Raw genomic sequence first — 18,592 nt, forward strand, 5'->3', positions numbered from 1 at the left:
CAATCGTGTAATGATCGTTCGACGCTCTGTTTCTCTCCGATGAAATTAAGAAATTCGAGTGCTGGTTGCCCGAATAATTTGCCTTCGTCGATAGATTGAATGGAAAAGAGAAGAAATGAAAGAAAGGATACTAGTAACGATGTTTTCGTGGCGAAGCGCACGAATTTTATCGTGTGTTTCGCTGTGGAAAGCAAGATGCGAAAAAAGAACATTGTGATTAAAGAAAAATTATTAGCAGCTAATATACACTTTGAACCAAGGGTACTTGGGATGATCCATGTAAATACGCACCGTTTAAAGAATTTTTGTACGAGAAAATTGTTCATAGCTACTGAACGTATATATATATATATATATATATATATAATGTGTGATTTTTTACTCGACGTTAAGTATACAGGATGCATACGAGATATTCGCTAAAGTAGACAAGAAATTTCCACCGCAAGGGAGAATAAGATTAAGGATCGACTTAGGAAGACCAAATTTTGACACCGTACATTCTGATTTTATGTTCCTAAAATTTCATTTGAACTTGAAGCAATTCCACTGATTTTATTTGACGACTCTGGCGACAAATGTAAGAGTACGGCTAATTATTTAACATTTTTTTCTTTTTTTTCTTTTTCTTTTTTCTTTTTTTTTTTCTTTCTTGAAAGACGTACGGGGTGTAATTCTTTAATTCTTTTTTTTTCACTTCGATTTGAAGCTTCCTTCCGAACGAATTTTACCCATTAAAAAATTTGTGCTCGAGCGAAAGATCCTTTTATTCGTTTCTGTTCGTTCAGATCATATTGCAGTTTGCAAATTATTTATTGTAATATAAATTATACAACTTTCTCTGTCTACAACAGTTTACTTAAAAATACAACACTTTATACCGATAGAAGTCTACTAATAGAATAACAATTTCTAGAACTTCTAGAATTTCTAGAATTTCTAGAATTTCTTCGAGTCGTAGGATTATTTATTTCACGTTGTAGTCTATATGTAGATGTACAATATGTATCCCGAAGAGCACTTTTATACGGACTGAAACGAAAATTAATCAAACAATTATTTCAATACAAAGTACAATTATTTCAGCGAATATCCCGTGTTTTTAACTTTCTCGGATACGATTTTTTTGCTTCCCGTACTAGTTAATCAGGTCGTCGTACATTAAATATCTGAAACAACGAAGGCTCGCTGGAAATAGGTGCCAACGAATTGCTAATAATTTTTCTGCGACACTCGATTCTCTTTCTAACTTTCTTTGACGAATATTCCGATTTATCGCGAAACTTGCGATTCGCGAATAAAAAGATGAAACGAAATTCTTGTATGATTTTTGCGAAGAGAGAGGACTATGAGTAAATGAATAGGAAATCAAAGAGACGGAGCGAAAGAGTGTATGTTTGAATTTATGTGGCGTGCGATCGTAACCTGCGAGAAGAATCGTAGAAAAGGGGAAAACGTAAACGAGCGATCCTCTGACGCGTATCACGGTTTCGTCGGTCGATCGATAAAGAGGAAGCGAAATTAGAAAAATTGAACGCGCGTGATCGGCTTTCTCGAATTCGAAGGTTCCACCCTGTGTATGTATTTCCGAAGCTTCGAAAGAGAGAAAATAATTTTCTGTGCGATGATCGAATTACTTCGTTCGAGGATTCCTTGATTACGTTTCTGCGTATATTTCCATTCTTGAGGTTACTTTTGTGGTGAGATCGATAGAGAGAGAGAGAGAGAGAGAGAGAGAGAGAGAGAGAGAGCGAGAGTGAGAGTGAAAGTTTGTATATACACCGTCTGCACTTTGTACGAATATCGCGATCGTCGTTGTTCAGCGATCTTTTTGTTTACTTTCGTCGTTTAATAAAGTGAATTCTTCATGACCTCTTCAATTCGTGGTGGTGAATGTAATTGGAAACACCCCTTTCGAATCCCTCTCTTCTCCCATGTTTTTCTACGTTTTTACATTCTTCGTTCAGCATTGTTGAAAGCGAGGTCGTCTGTCTGTTTAATCTGGAAAGATATTTCTCGTTGTCTCGGCTGTTCGATGCGAATGACGATCTAAATCGTAATCATCGACTATTCTAGTATTTCTAGAGTAAGTATTTATCATCTAGACCGTGTATAAGTTGGCATGCAGGCTGAGACTAAAAAATACGATTGAAACGCAAATGATAAGCGAAAGATGTAAGAATGAAGAAGAGCCAAACAAATAGGTCGGATCTTTTTATTTTTTATCGCTATAATACAATTTGATTGCTGTGTAAAATCTGTTGCAACATACTAAACAAAAAGATGGTATCTATGTTTAAATCATTACAACATCAAGGAATGAAAACACGGAAGCATAGCACGATAGAACAGAACAACAATCCTATTGTGGATGTTAGATTATCTTTATTATTACATCTGTTTTAAAAAGACATAACTTATTTATAAAAAATACGAGGATCAGGGTATCGGAAGTAAAGGGACGATTAGGGAGGAGAAAATGCAGGATGCGATAGGATCGAACAAATTCTCAGTTTACGGAACAGTTAATACTAATAAAACTCAGTACTTTTTACAAGATATAAAGGAATTAACAAGATCTATCGTAGTAATTGGGAGTTTCTCTAACTTGTCGTAGATAACTGTAAATTGGAGCGTGTAACTTATCTATTTGTCTCTCGCGTTTCTCTTCCTCTCGCTTAACACATGGTGAAAAATCGCTGAGTCGCAGAGCGGATATCGTTTAATTTTGAACACAATGATTACGCGTTCGTTCGACTATGTTCGGTTTCCTTATAATCTCTTTACGTATTACACCGTTCACGGGTTTCACTGTTACACTGTTCACGTTCGATAGTTTATTCCGAGCGAAAATATCAATTCGTTTACGCGCGATGGTACTTAAAAATAGAATAGAAAATTCTATCGCACGTTATTATTGTCCGAGTTCGCGTCGAATCTTTTACGGTATACTATCATAAAAAGAGGAAGGAAGAAAATATTACATTTGAACGTTTCTTGATATTTTCGTCATTCGCTATTTGGCAGATATTTCCTGGCTTTAACAAATACAAAGGCAGTCGTGTGAAGATACGTTTAATTCGTTAAAAAGATTCTATGTTTACATACATACACGCACACACGCACACACACACGCACACGTGTATGTGAGCGCGCGCGTGTGCGTGCGTGTTTGCGTGTGCGCGTGTGTGTGCGTGTACGCGTGTATACCTTTTTTATATATAAATAAAAAATGCCTCTTTTTAGAAGCATTACAATTGCGTTGCACCCCCGTCGTGTCTTCTAATGTTCAGCAAATTTTTATCGCACCGCTATACGTAATCCAGAGTTGCATAGCATTAAGGGGTAAGAGGACCCTCTTTGCAACAGTCGATTACATACGCGGAAAACACACACGCACGCACACGCACACACACGCACATACATATATATATGTGTATATATTTATAATTTTCCCTCTATTCTATGATTTCTAACGTAATACGATAAAAAGGAAACGTTATCATTGTATAGCAATGTGGGAAGGGAAATCGTCTTATAATACTACCGATATAATCTACCTTACGTAATATAAAAAAATATATATAAAAACAGTTTTGTACAAAATCGAGAGAAAAGAGAATTATATAAAAAGTACTCGATGGTATTAGGTTAGATGAGTGAAGTAGGATGGTGATAAGCAGAACGTGGATAGAAACAAAAAATGTATAGGAATATTTACAAATTTGCTGATTAGAGAGAAAGCAAAGAGGATTAAAGGTTCAGGAAAAACGTGATTATTCTGAATTCTGTATGAATTCGCGTCACTGGTGGATATATATTGCAAAAGCATAGAACAAGTTCCATTTTCCTCGAGGTATCGTCGATAATTGCTTCTTTTCTCTCGTAACAATCTAAAGTTAACACCTAACGTCTATTATGCGTACATACCACCAGATCTGATCACGCATTCTTTCATCTAGAGGAAAACTCTCTCGTTTTGGCTTTGGCAGATGAGAGATCAGCGAATCGTCTTACCGCCCGTCTATTAGCTTAATTTAATTTAATTTAATTCAATTTAATACAGCGATCTATTTACGCGTACGCTTTTAAAATAATTAAACGTTAACGATTATGCTAGTGCCCGTTAGTACAATAACAAACGATTCGACAGAGATAGCAAGTACACACAAGGCATAACCGCCAAGTTCGCCGATCTTCCTTCGTCCGAACAAAGTCTCTATATGCTCGAGGACTTTGCGATCCGCGCGGATACACCTCGTGATCGAGAAATCGTTTGGAAGAGAATAAGTTATATCGGAAAAAAAGAAAAAAAAAAAAAAAAAAAATAGGAGAAGAAAGAGAGAAAAATAGCGTGGTTCGAATGGAATGTCTGCGTATGGAACGATCCGTTCGTGGGGTGAAGACGATTTCTCTGAGGCTCCCGTCGACCGTGCAAAGGTCACGTTGCTTTTACATCTTACGTTTTATAGCGTGTCTCGTGTTAGTCAGTAAAATAAAATCGGTGTTAAGGGCCATTTGGAAACGCTGCGTTTCATCAACATACATAATTTAATTAGATCTATCTACGCAAGAACTCCTCTTATACCCTACGATTATTCGAAGGCACGATTCTCGATTTTCTTTCTAACGCCTACTAATTTTTTCTCTACGAGTTCCTCCTTTGCTTCTATCCGTTGTATCGCGTGTTACAGGTGAGACGATCGAAGCTTGTAAACGCACGACGATTCACACATTTTCTCCCACGTTCATTGAAAATATTATGCGTTATATATTTAAATAGAATATTACATATTACACTCTATAGTGGTCCCTGTCGAACACATTCCTGATAGCGTGGACGATTCTCCGTGTTCCATGTTGTTCTATGTACAATACTATTGTAGATAGCAAGGTTTCGTTCCATTAAAAAAAAAAAAAAAAAAAAGAAAAAAAAAAAGAAAATTGTCTATCGGATCTTCACACTGTGGCAAGTCCAAGGCACCATTGTCGTTCTTTGAGCCATGATGCACGAGTAGGTTACAGAGTACTATATCTTGATCACGCATCGTTACTTCTAAATTATCTAATCCTTCGAGAAAAGGCACAATCGTTGAACGATTTATATAAACAGCGTCCATTTGTGTATATATGTTCTCCATCCAAAGAACAGAAATATTCTCTTGCATACATATACATATATAATTATTCATCTATATTTATATTTATAAATATTTATATATAAAGACCTGTAGTAGTAGCAGTAGTAATAGTGTAGTAGTGTAGTAGTTGTAGCAGCAGCAGCAGTAGTACTAGTAGTACTGGTAGTAGTAGCAGTAGTAGTATTAGCAGTAATAGTAGTAGTAGTAGTAGTTGCGGTAGTAGTAGTAATAGTAGTGGTAGCAGTAGTAGTAGCAGTAATGGTAGCAGTAGTAGTAGTAGTAGTAGTAGTAGTAGCAGTAATGGTAGCAGTAGTAGTAGTAGTAGTAGTAGTAGTAGTAGCAGTAGTAGTAGTAGTAGTAGTAGCGGCAGCAGCAGAAGTAGCAGAAGTAACAGCAGCAACAGCAGCAGCAGCAACAGCAGCAGCAGCAGCAATAGTAGTAGCAGTAGTAGTGGTAGTAGTAGTGGTAGCAGTAGTAGCAGTAGCAGTAGTAGTAGCAGCAATAGTAGCAGCAGTGGTAGTAGCAGTGATAGTGGTAGTGGTAGTAGTAGTAACGGTGTTGTACGCATTTGCTAACGCATTTGCTAACGCCTGCCCGGTTGGAGCACGTAAAACGATCCGCACTGTCGACCTTACGAGAGAGCGTTCGTCGCGGTGGAGGTACCATTTAGAAAAAAATATCAGCGCTAATCGCCCTCAAACTCGACGAGTTAATCTCGATTGACGCGCGCGTGCCGTCGTCGTCGTCGTCGTCGTCATCGTCGTTGCTGTCGTCGTCGTTGTCGTCGTCGTCATCGTCGTCGTCGTCGTCGCAACTTATAACTTACTCGCGCGAGTTTGAGAACACCGCCTCTCCCTCCTTCATATGTAGATCGCCTCGGAGCCCTTGTTACTTTGGTGGGTGGCTCCAGCACCGTACGCGTTTGGCGACGCCATGCATTCAGACCAGTCACTGTTGGAGTGCGGCGAACTGGAAGACCAGTGACCCGGACTGTCCGGCGAAGGGGTGGGGAAGCTCTCAGGCGCTTGCATTAAATGCTGCGGTGTTACGTCTGGTCCAGAATGATGGGAAGGGGGCGTCAAATACTGGTAGTATTGCTGAGTTTGTTGTTGTTGTTGCTGCTGCTGTTGTTGCTGCTGCTGTTGCTGCTGCTGCTGCTGCTGTTGTGTGCTCTGTTGTTGTTGCTGCTGCTGCTGCTGTTGCTGCTGCTGCTGCTGTTGCTGCTGCTGCTGGATCTGTTGCTGTGTTTGTTGCATTTGCTGTTGTTGCTGTTGCTGTTGTTGACTCGACGAATAGGGAAGATTCTCAAAGTCGAATCCCACCGGTGGCATGCCACCGTGCTTCTGATGCGTCGCTTGTCTCATAGCGGCGATGTGAGTTGGTGAAGTAGGCAATGACGGCCTGCTCTTTGCCGGAGACGGCGAGCCCATGTAGCTCGCCTGTGGCGATAGTGTCATGTTCGATTGCACCGAGTGTGGCGGTGACTGATTGCTATAAGGCGGCGACAGCGTGTTCACCATTCCTTGCGCTTGTCGTTGGTGCGACGCTAACAGTTGGTCGTGAAAATTAGGTAACCCGTAATTGGTCGTGAACGTGTCGAGGCCCAACTGCTGAAGGCCCTGCATGGACTGGCCTTTTATGCAGTCTTCGTACGGTGGCGGTTGCTTGGCCGTGGCCGTGTGACTCACTAACGGAAGCGCGTTGCTGTACAAACTTGCGCTGTCGTAAGGACTCGGTAAATTTCCCTCTGCTCCCTCAGCTCCCTGGGGAATCTCCTGGTTTGGGGGTTGGGCACCGCGTTTTGCCGGTGGCTTCTTCACCGATGGTTTTCGCCTTACCACCACTACACCGCCCTCCGACTCCGGACTGTTTGGATTCCCCGTGGCACCAGCTTTTGGCCGTTTCTTCGATTTGGCTTGCTTCGGAGCGGAGCCGATCACTGTGGGATGCGTTATCAGTTGTGGGTGATTTGGCGAGCCTACAACACAGGATCGAATCATTGACAATTTGAATATCACGTTGCATTTGTATGCGTAAAAATACATCGGAAACGAATACACTAAAGATACAACTAAGAGGTTGAGGATGAAAGAAAATAGCTTACCCATGAGAGGGCCGTTTGGTATCACATTCACCATCTGTGGCGACCTGGGTACATGCTCGTCCAGTAATCTAACGATATCATGATGTAATCTCTCGCTGGCCACATCTCTCGGCAATCGATCCATGTGATCGGTTATCTCCCTATTGGCAAAAGTGTCGAGTAACGCTTTACACGCTTCGAAGCTACCTTCCCTGGCGGCAAGGAACAACGGCGTTTCGTCCTTGTCGTCCTGCGCGTCCCTATTCGCGCCGTGGACCAGAAGTATGTTGACAGCGTCCACGTTGTTAACAGCTGCAGCCCAATGGAGCGCCGTTTTCCCACTGTTGTCGGCTGCGTTGATATCGGCGTCAGCGTTAATGAGATCTTCCACCATTCCCTCGGTGGCGAGACGTGCGGCCAGAATCAGTGGCGTGGTTCCATCGTGCATACGAGCGTTCAGATTCGTTGCTCTGTTCCTTAACAGTATTTGGAAGACTCCCATCGCATCGGCAGCGACGGCAGAATGAAGAGGCGTTCTACCGGTATTGTCCTGAGAGTTGGCATCCGCGCCAGCGTCGAGAAGCCTCTTGGCCGCGTCAGCTCTGGCGTACCTTGCCGCCAGGTGAAGAGACGTTTCGCCACTCTTATCCGTGGTGGCGTTCAAATCTGCGCCCTGTGCAACTAGATCGGCAATCACGGCCGCCGTTCCGTCACTCTCGTCCTCCTCTTCCCCGGTATCTAATCCTCCACCTCGTACAGCAGCGACCATCAATGGTGTCATTCCACAAGGTCCTCTGGCGTCCACGTCTTGGCCATGTTCGAGACTAGGTGGTGTCAAAACTCCGGCGTCCGGTCTACGAATCTCCGCGGCGTCCAAATGCTGCTGAGTCCACATTCGAGGCTCCGTTTCCTCGTAATCCGTAATGGCGGTGTGATCGCTGGCGTATCCAGGTTCTATCGCTCTCATCCTCTTCGAAGGTGGTAAATCCGACTCGTCGTCCGACCATTGTTGCGCCCGTCCATTCCCTACATCAAGATCCATGCAATTCACCGACGGTTGTTTGTTCAAGTTTCTCATTTCTTGACCATCTGGACCTCGTCTTCTCGATCTACGACGCTGTCCGCTTCCGCTGTTGGTGCGTAAAAAACCTTCTGGGAACCAAGTGACACCCACCGCTCGTTTCCTTTGCGCCGTGACCAGCACACCGACCAACAATCCTCCAAGTACCACGATCACGATACCGATGAAAACGTACTTGTAGTTGGTTGGAGCGTCCGGGTACTCTGGACCCTGTGGCCCCACGACCCCTCGGACTTGTTCGATCGGGAAGTTGCGAGATAAGGAGTGTTTGGACGCGGTGGCTGCCAGATATTCCGCCGCTTCGTTAGCTGATGGGAAACACACTGCTCCTTGGGTAACGGTACATTTTCTGTTGTCGATCTCCAAATAGGCGATTACACCACTTTGCGTGTTTGTGTAGATGGTGGTCGGTCGACCAAAGAAGTTGGTACGCATACCGGGGTCTCTTTCTCTCTTCCAGGGATATATCATATCGTTGCCGAGTTCGTCTTGCTTTACTCTTAAAGTGGTTCTTAATTCGTGACCGATGTCTCTGAGAAATGCGACCACGTTGGAGCGGAATGTCTGCATATCCATCCTTACCACTACTGAAATCACACCTTCTGCCAATGATGGCGGTTCCCTGTCACAATCCAGACCGTCCCAATTACATTCCTCGTTGTTGCAGCCATAATCGCAGTGCCCGTTGGCGTAGTGTTTGCGACAGTAAGCGTCATAGATAGGACTGTAGAAATGAGAAAAGGGATCGAACAAGATTATTATATTATTATTATTACGATAAGACAGATCTACGCGTACAAATATCTGAATGATATTGTAATACTTACTTGCACGGTGCCAATTTCCTTTCGCAGTCCCTTCCATCGAACAAACACTGGGCATTGTTGCAAACCTCGTCGCAAACGTCGTTCATGAAAACGTCCCAACAGTTGATAGGAGCAGTGCAATTACGCCACGGATTAATACCCAAGGAACAGTCATTTCCGTCGAAGTTGCAAGCGTATCTGTTACATTCCTCGTCACAATGGTGGTTACCAGACTTCTCCTCGCATCTGTTCTCAATGCATTTTTTTCTCTCCAATTCCAAATCAAGATCATACGCGTTCATGGTTTTCGGGATGTTGGAGCTCGGACTGCCAAAGATACCTCCTCCGTAGTTAGGATCGTAAATTTCGCAGTTCTTACCGGTCCACTTGGGCGGGCAATCGCAAGCGTAATCGCCAAGAAGGTTTTTGCAAACGGCATTGGATTGTTGGCACGGATTACTGGCGCATTCGTCTCTCGCGTCTATCTCGCAGTGTGTTCCGGTCGTTCCAGGGGGACAATAACATCTGTATCCAACGTCGGTTTCGGCCACTCTGCAAGTACCGCCATTCAAGCAAGGCTCTCTGTCGCAATAGGAGCCGGCAAATTCGCAATTGTTTCCGTAATAGTCACTAGGGCAGAGACAAGTGTGTCCAGCTTGCTTCGCGGTGCAAACGCCTCCATTTTGACACGGTGAGCTGTCGCAGAAGTTCACTTTCACCTCGCAGTGGCGTCCCATGTAGCCAGGTTTGCAGTTGCAGTGATAGTTGTTGACTAATTGCACACAATCCTGAGTCCCTGGCGAAGAACAAGGATTGGACAAGCACTCGTTGATGTCACCCTCGCATCTAGGTCCCACGAAGCCTGGAGGACATTTGCATTCGAATCCGCCGACTTTGTCGGTACAGGTACCATTGTTGTGGCAAGTGCCGACAGCACAGTCGTCCACGTTCAGCTCGCATATGAAGCCTAAAGTACCAGGAGGACAGGAGCAACTGAAGTTACTGATCAGATCGTGACACGTGCCGCCGTTTTGGCAAGGATTAGGCCGGCAATCGTCCACGTTAAGCTCGCAATTTTGCCCTTGGAAACCTTTCGTACACTGACACTGATAAGATCCAACGAGATCCTTGCAAGTAGCACCGTTTTGACACGGGGCAGAGTCACACTCGTTGACTTCTTCTTGACAATAAGAACCTGTGTATCCTTCTAGGCAGTGACAACGGTGACTATTACCTATGTCCTCGCAGGTGCCGTTATTACACAGATTTTTCTCCGGCACTCCTTTCCTTATAGCCGCGTCTTTGCAAGAAACCATCTCAACGTCGCAGACTTTGCCGGTCCAACCAGGAGAACAATTACATTGGTACTTATTTTTGTGCTGGACGCAGGTAGCCTGGTTCTCGCAAGGATTATCCGCACACCAATCGACATACTGATCGCATCTGGCTCCGGTATATCCGTAAGGGCAGTGGCAAGTGTAATACTGAACGTGGTCGTGACAGGTGGCTCCATTCAGACAGGGCAAACTGTCGCATTCGTTGATGCGATACTGGCAGTTTGAACCGGTGTAACCAGGTTTGCAGACACACGTATAGTTGTTGATGCCGTCGATGCATTTACCGCCATTCATGCAGCTACTGTCGGTGCAATCTTCGTCGTTGGTTTGACAATTTATACCGGAGAATCCGAGTTGACATTGACAAGTGTACGAGTTTACGTATTCTTTGCAGATTGCACCGTTTTGACATGGTTGTGACAAACATTCGTCTACATCGATCTCACAGTGTTTGCCACTGAAGCCATCTACGCAGAGACAGGTATAGTCGCCGATACCGTCCAGACACGTGCCGCCATTCTGACAGGGAACTGGAAATGATAAATAGACATTGCTTAGATTGGCGTGTACTTGGACGATTAATATACATAGTATTATAAATATATACTTGTATATTATATATAATATTATAAATATGTAATACTATAATAAATACCTATGTAACGATATAGGTTAATACTCGATACTTACAGGAGGCGCAGTCATCGGTGTTAATGATACAGTCCCGACCTTCGTAGCCCTTTGCACAAAGGCACTGGTACGAGCCATTGGTGTTTCTGCAGGTAGCACCGTTTCTGCATGGAGAGGTCATTACACACTCGTCGACGTCCTCGTCGCAGAGTCTGCCAGTGTAACCGACCGTGCAAGTGCAGGCGAAATCGAGGAAATTTGAGGATGGTGAACACTTGGCGCCATGAAGACATCTGTGATTCGAAAGCAGAGATAACAGGTGGTACGTTATAATGATAAGAGGATAATAGGATAATAGAATAATAGGATAATGGATTATAAAACATTTTCTTTTTTTTTTTTTTTTTTTTCAAATATACGCGTCGGATAATCGTTCGATTCTACACTTTTATATCAGTTATTTCTTGAAAAATCGTCTATATACATAGTTGATTAGGAAAATATCTTGCCGCTTGGCCCTTTTTTCATATTATTCCAAGGTTTCGTACCGTACTCCAATTTCAAAGGATAGTTTTACCGAGAGAAATTCATGAAAATCGACTACCTTTAGACAAGGAGGTGGTGTCCGTTATGCAAAGAAGAATGTGGCGTCGTTCGAAGAAAAGAAGGTGGGAAAAATTTAATGAAGTGAAACAGTGAAATTCGTACTTGTTAGGTGAACAAGGATCCAGCTTGTCCTCGCAGTTCCTGCCCGTGTGTGGCAATTCGCAAACGCATTTATAATCGTTGACGAGGTCGATGCAAGAACCGCCGTTCTGGCAAGGATTGTCCGCGCAATCGTCGATATTTGTCTCGCAATTAGTACCAGCGTATCCAGCTAGGCACTTGCAGCTGTATCCATTGAGATGGTCGTTGCAAGTGCCACCGTGTTGACAAGGATTCGAGCCGCATTCGTCGATGTCAGCCTCGCATCTCTTGCCTCCATAACCGGGCAAACAGTGGCAGATAAACTGGTTGACACCGTCCTCGCAAGTGCCGCCGTTCACGCAAGGATTGCTGGCGCATTCGTCCACGTCGCTTAAACATCTAGCGTCGTAGTAACCACGAGGACAATCGCACCGGAAGCCATTTATCAAATCTATGCACCGTCCGCCGTTGGCGCAGGGATTGCTGGCGCACTCGTTGATATCCGTTTCACAGTGTTGACCGGTGAATCCCGGCTCGCACTCGCACGAGTATCTGAAAGAAAACATACCGTGTCCACTGAGGATACGATTAACTCTTACCGTCCACCGTTTATTCCGCTACAAAATTTTGAAACACGCAACGTCGACACGTTTCGCGAAGATACGTTTAAACGACTGTAACTGACAGACAGAACGTAACGACAGAAACTGTAAAACGCGCATCGCCCATCGAAATTAAAAGTAGGCGCGAATTAATCGGTAAAACAAGAGTCGTCAATGTTGTATTAAAGTTGCGGTTAAAATGGGCAAAACGTAGAATCGTGCGTTTCAAATCGATTGCGATTGCGGTAAGCCGCCAACACCCGATAAACGATCTCCATAACTAACGAACCATGGGCTCACCTATTGATCCCGTCGATACACTTGGCTCCGTTTCTACATGGATTGCTATAACATTCGTTCACGTTCACCTCGCAGTTTGTTCCAGACGTGCCAGGTCTACAAATACATTGGTAACCATTAATACGGTCTTCGCACCTTCCTCCAAATTGGCAGGGATTGCTCTCGCACTCGTCGATCTGCGTCTGACACAGTTTGCCGGTGAATCCTGGGAAGCAATTGCAGCTGAAGCTGTTCTCGCCATCGATGCAAGTGCCGCTGTGGCAAGGGTTGGATTGGCAGTCGTTGATGTTGGTTTCGCAGGATGCTCCGGTGAATCCTGGCGGGCAGTCGCACGTGTACTTGGCTATAGAATCCTGACAGATACCGCCGTTCTTGCACGGTGACGAGGCGCAGTCGTCTATATTGATTTGACAGTGAGAACCAGCAAATCCGTTGGCACAGTTGCATTTAAAGGAATTGATCAGGTCGGTGCAGACGCCTCTGTTCAGGCATGGCTTTGCCGCGCACTCGTCGATGTCGATCTCGCACTGGGTGCCAGTGAAACCTGAAACAACGGCGAACGAAATTATTCTCCCGATACGAGCTAAATACGACATAATATCTCTGTACATGATACGAACTTTTGTCAAATTTTTCGGTTACGAAATGTATTATCGGAGAGTGTGTTACAAGGAGAGTGGAGGCGGATGAGCTTGTAAGCTGCGGGTATGAATCTCGCGTGTTTTGTGTAATTAATTGTTAATAAATCGTTTGACTATCTCTCAAAGGTTCGCTTTCATCTTTGAGTATAATTGGAAGTAATATACATCCACATACACGTGTAATGATTTTTTCGTATGTAGCGCGACTCGCGAAATTACGAATATCGCGGAGCAGGCGAATCGAGTCGTAAGACAGACAGGATCAGCCTTTCGATTTTACCTTCGATACATCTTCGATTAGACGCGGCAATCGAGAAGGGGCACCGAACCCGGATCAACCAGATAAACGACCACCGCTAATTGCGTCTATGATCGATCGACTCTTTGCGGTTTTTTTTTTTTTTTTTGCTCTCGCCTTCTTATACGCCGTCTAACGCCGATGATGTCGATAATCGTGTCAATTATCGACAGTAATAACAACTGACCGACGATGAACAAGTTTTAACAACGAATAACTCACCCATCTCATTCGATTTTCTTCAGCTTTAACGTCAACTTGGCTTTAACGCTGCTGCATCGAAGATACTGCTTCGCGTTCTAAGGTAATTGAATGAAAATATTTAAACCAACCGATTGGGATGAAATGTCAGGTGAAAAAATATGACGACGCTGAAATACAAGCAGCAAAATGGGAAAGGTACGAGATCTTCTGATAATCAATCTTACGATGATCGTTTGATATATCTTTTACAAAAGAATTCCTGTATAGAAGAAGAAAGAAAGTGGACGACGTCTACTGTAATACAATTTCCGCTGATTTCAGACGCGATCCAAATGGTCTGGCCGCTTAATTGGCGCGGAGTTCATTTAGAAGAATAAGCCAGGGAATTGAGTAACGGATCGTAAGCGCGACTATCGAGAAATTCTTTGGCCGTATACGGCTGGCTAGCGATGACTTCTCAATGGGAGAAAGTTATCGTTCGAGATACTTGGCCTTCCGCGTTACAAGGATTCGATCGAACAGAGCGCGAATGCCGCGTCAGACAAAACTGATCGGCGGAATCGCTGCTGCGGACGAATCTATTTTCGCCATATACGCCAAAGAGGAGAAAGCTACTCGACGTTGTACGCAACGTTTTCGGTTTATCGAAAAACAAAAGGATATAAAAATTTGCCACTGTCCGATGAATGGCCGTTGAAGTCTAATCCATAGTTAGATGCAAATTTATCATCTTGTGTCGTCAAAGTAAAGTAAAGTAAAGTATGTATATACATATGTATATTCGTATTGTAGAAATAAAAAAAGGCTATGTGATTATAGCACCTTGAATACGAATACGACGTTGTAAATTCCATCGGTTGTTCGCGGAAACGTCGCTGCCGTTCGTCAACCGGATGACGCACGGATTTTTATCGTATTCGCATTAATATTTCTCTGTCTGTTTTTCCATTCGGACAATGATGCGGCTAATTCAGCTGTGAACGCACGTACGCTGTACACGGTGGCATATCCTCGTCGTTTCCTCTCGAATCTTTAGTATCGATACAAGTAGGCAACGAATTTACGCGCATCATGAATCATTAAGCAGCGTGCACTGATTTTTCTTCTTGGAGCATTCTCGTATCGCACTGTGTTTGTCTGTTTCGATCTTGTTTTAAAGGACTTGTCGCCATTAATACGATCGGCTTTTCTCTGTGATCTTTGCACCCATGTGTTACGGGACGAGAATTTAAAGACTCGAAGAGAATAAACTGTTAAAAGTGAAAAGCGAGGAACGAAAGAAGAGTGCGAAGCACGATGTGGTCGCGTCGCACCAATTTTCCATCGTTCGCTTGTTCGTTCGTTGGTTCGTGCAAACGGCCTGGAAAGGGAAAAAGGCGTACAACGATGATAGAATTGGTCGAATGCAATTTGGGTTCGGCGAGAAGCAGAGAAGGCGAGAATCGAATCCGCGCCGTTCGCGGTCGTTCGTGTCCGTGCTGGCAACTCCCACGTTTAGCCAGGCGTGTTCGGATAATTGTAATCTATTGCCTCGCCGCGTCGCGCCTTGCCGCGCCGCTGTTCTCCAACCAGCCTACGCGCATTGATAAACTATGCGAAAGCCAAGACACGGCTCGCGGATCCACTATCCACTATCCACGATCCACGATCCATCCTCTTCCAATCCCTTCGTTCAGCATCGAGAGCGCCTCTCACCTCTCTTCCTCCTTCTCTTCCCTCCTTTTTCCTTCTGCATCTATATGCTTTTACGTTTAGCTTCGAACGAACGCTTAACGAACGTGAATACGAATCCACGGACACGAAAGTATACCGTCTTAATAGCGTATAGTGGAACGCGAGCTCAACGTGTTATCCTATTCGCTTAGATTTCAGAATCAGAGGGAGGCAGAACTTTTAATGAAACGTCACTTGTAAAATTATCGGCCGTCGATCGGATACTTTTTTACGTGATAGATTTTACTTGGAAGAGAAATTGTCTTGTCTAGAAATAAAATGTTCGCTTTATAAACCGTAGCGAAAAAGGAAAATTAACCAACGATACGATGCAACGAACGATTGGCGGAATAAGATTTTCTCCGACAAAATCTTGACGAACGAAGCTTTCGTTATGTCCAAAACTGCTATTTTAAGCCGAATCAACAAGAATCAACAACTTTCTTCCTTTACACGATCCTAGTTACCCGAGTACATATTCTACGTCACGCAGTTGCTTTAGACGCGCGTTCACCTACGTGACAGAGGATTCGTGCAACTGGATCTCGATGTCGTATACGTTATACGTAATATCGTTAACAGTCGTCTTGGATGGTGCGCGCGAATTCCACGTGGGACGTAATCGATGCGTGAGGTAACAAAGTGCATCGTGCGCGTTATTAATCAACAACAGCCGCCACCACCCATCGAGCGTGCGTTCGCGTCCTACGCGAAACGCTTTTACCTTTTACCACCATCGAATATCGCTACGAAATGGCTCGCGAATCCTTTTCCAACGAGCGATCGATGATTTTCTAATTTAAATGCGCGTTGCTTCGTTTCTCTGCTTCCTACGTACATACATGCATGCATGTATGTATTTGCAGACCGTGTTCCGAGTCACGCTGAATATGTATCGCTGTACCGAGCGTGGTATCGGTCGATTACTAGCATCGAGGAAGCGAACAAACAGCAGCTTCAAAGATGCCGCTTGGCATTCGGCTAATGGGCTTAATGGTTATAACGTTAATGCGCATCGAAAGCCATTGTTATTGGCAATCCGTGATACGAGACGAAAACTCATCGATGCCTTGGATCGCGTAACGTTGAAGCAAGCGCGTTTCCACGATTATTACGTTACACAGGTATTTTGTAATCGCATCTTAGATTTTAGAATGTGTAACGAGAGTATGCTAAGGGTGGATTTTTCAAACAATACGGTTGATATCGTAAGAATCAGTGACACTGATATAAGTGGCAGATGTAGAATGCGTAGGTGTTTTCGCAGAAAGAGAAAGAGAGAGAGAGAGAGAGAGGAGAAAAAAAGGCAATTTGCTGTTGCTCGAGATATGCGCTTGTACACTGCGATGCTGGCGAGGTCGACGACGCCCATAAAACACATCGTTGGCATTACCGTGCGGTCGCAGAATCCTTTGAAGATCCATATCGAGAGCAGAGTCATTCGGATGTTCAAGTTTGGGCGAATAATCGACAAAATGGTGGAAACGCTGGTTTGCGACGAACCCTTGGACGATGGCGGACTGACGACTTGGCTCGAGAACAAGCCTGATCCATGTTTGGTTTAATTATGGAAGAGAGCCCGCGTCACGGAATCCACGCGTTAAAGAGAAATTCTTCTCTCGGTCCCAATCAACCTCGTTCCTTGCCTCGTTTGCGAATATTCGCAAGAATTTCTCGCGTTTCTCCAAGATCGACGTACAAGCAGAAAATGTTGCTCCGAAGATGTTAACGAGATAAATGAGAGAAAATAAAGGCAAGTCGATAGGAAAGATACGGGAATTTTGTTTCGGACGCTCCGGTAATTTAACATCGCGGAATTTAACGTTATTTTATGGAGAGAAAAGGTCGAGGTTAGGCCTGAATTATTTAGGCAAAGAGACATACTTTCCATCATTTTGGTATTTTAATCGTGGCGCGTCGAATAAAAAGAAATTTCGACGAGTAGTCGCTCGACCCATTTCCTTTGCTTACAACGGAACGTGTACGAAGATTTGTTTTCTCAAACGATCAAACGCTGTGTTGCTGGTCGCGTTTTCGTTTCGTCTCTCGAATTCTCGATCAACGTAACTGGAGCAGAAACCAAGTCTCTACCAACGAAGGCAGCCGTAACGACGGTGGGTCGATATAATAAGACGAGTGTTTCGAGTTTCGAGTTTCCAGCGATCAAAGTGGCTGGCCTGGCGAGCATCTTAGGGTCAAAGGTTGAGTTGCACGGAAGAAAAGAAGCGATAGACGGCGAGCACCTGCGAGAGGCCGGATGATTTTCGCGATTAACGGTCGCGACTGCAGCAGTCTCTCAGCTACCTGAACGAGAGAGAGAGAGAGAGGGAGGGAGAAGAGGGAGGGAGAAGGAGAGTCGTCCGCTTCGATCGTCCTCGGCGATGACGTTAATGCAGGCGACGCGACGTAACGACGAGTCGCAGGGCAGGTGAATCGCCGCCGGTGACCGCGTTGTTATTCACCGAATCGAACGAAAAGAAGATCTGATCGGATATCTCATCGAGGGAATGAGAGAAGGAGATGCGCGAGGATGGCTGTTTCCTCGTCGAAAGACTTGGTTAAGGTTAAGCGAACGAAACGTGCTGTGATAAATTTTCCTTCGAATCGCAATCTCGGATGGTGCTGCTGTGGTAATTGTTTTGCAATTCCTTTTTCGGTCGTACATATCTAAGAAATTTTGCGGAATAACTGTAGAAGAAACGGTGGAAAGCAAGCTTCGAGTACGCGCAACGTATACGCATTCGCGTTTTTCATTTGCTATTTGCCTAGTGCCTGGCACAGATGTACCACGCGTACAGTATCGCGGAGAAAAATGACGGCAATAGCCGTACCTCTTTTTCTATGAAAACACGCCCTCCAGTCTGTCGTATATCCGGCACAGTTAACCGTAAATCCTCTCCAACATTTCCCCTAAGAATCTCCGTTTCTCCTATTCCGATGCAAGCTCGCATCGTATGTACACGCGGCATCTAGACACGCTGATACGACCGACGTTGACCGAGGCCGAGCTAACGGTCGTATAAACAGCTAATTTCACGCAAGAGATCGACGACGAAAATCCGATGACTC

At 44.4% G+C, this 18,592-nt stretch overlaps 1 protein-coding gene across 2 annotated transcripts in view; it reads right to left on the reverse strand.

Annotated features, from left to right (window-relative positions):
- Positions 1–5,915: 5,915 nt before the first annotated feature.
- The window catches only part of LOC117234854 (neurogenic locus Notch protein), a 182,864-nt gene continuing 170,187 nt past the window's right edge, over positions 5,916–18,592 (reverse strand). For both annotated transcript variants that reach the window (XM_033496461.1, XM_033496532.1), the window contains 6 exons: positions 12,668–13,211; positions 11,787–12,317; positions 11,139–11,371; positions 9,133–10,978; positions 7,246–9,029; positions 5,916–7,119 (listed from right to left, as the gene is read on the reverse strand). In XM_033496461.1, the coding sequence (XP_033352352.1) occupies positions 6,002–7,119; positions 7,246–9,029; positions 9,133–10,978; positions 11,139–11,371; positions 11,787–12,317; positions 12,668–13,211 (6,056 nt within the window). In that variant the 3' untranslated portion in view covers positions 5,916–6,001. The remainder of the gene's footprint in view (positions 7,120–7,245; positions 9,030–9,132; positions 10,979–11,138; positions 11,372–11,786; positions 12,318–12,667; positions 13,212–18,592) is intronic.

Source organism: Bombus vosnesenskii, unplaced genomic scaffold, assembly GCF_011952255.1.
Source record: "Bombus vosnesenskii isolate JDL3184/JDL3185 unplaced genomic scaffold, Bvos_JDL3184-5_v1.1 scf7180000013262, whole genome shotgun sequence".
NCBI lineage: Eukaryota > Metazoa > Arthropoda > Insecta > Hymenoptera > Apidae > Bombus > Bombus vosnesenskii.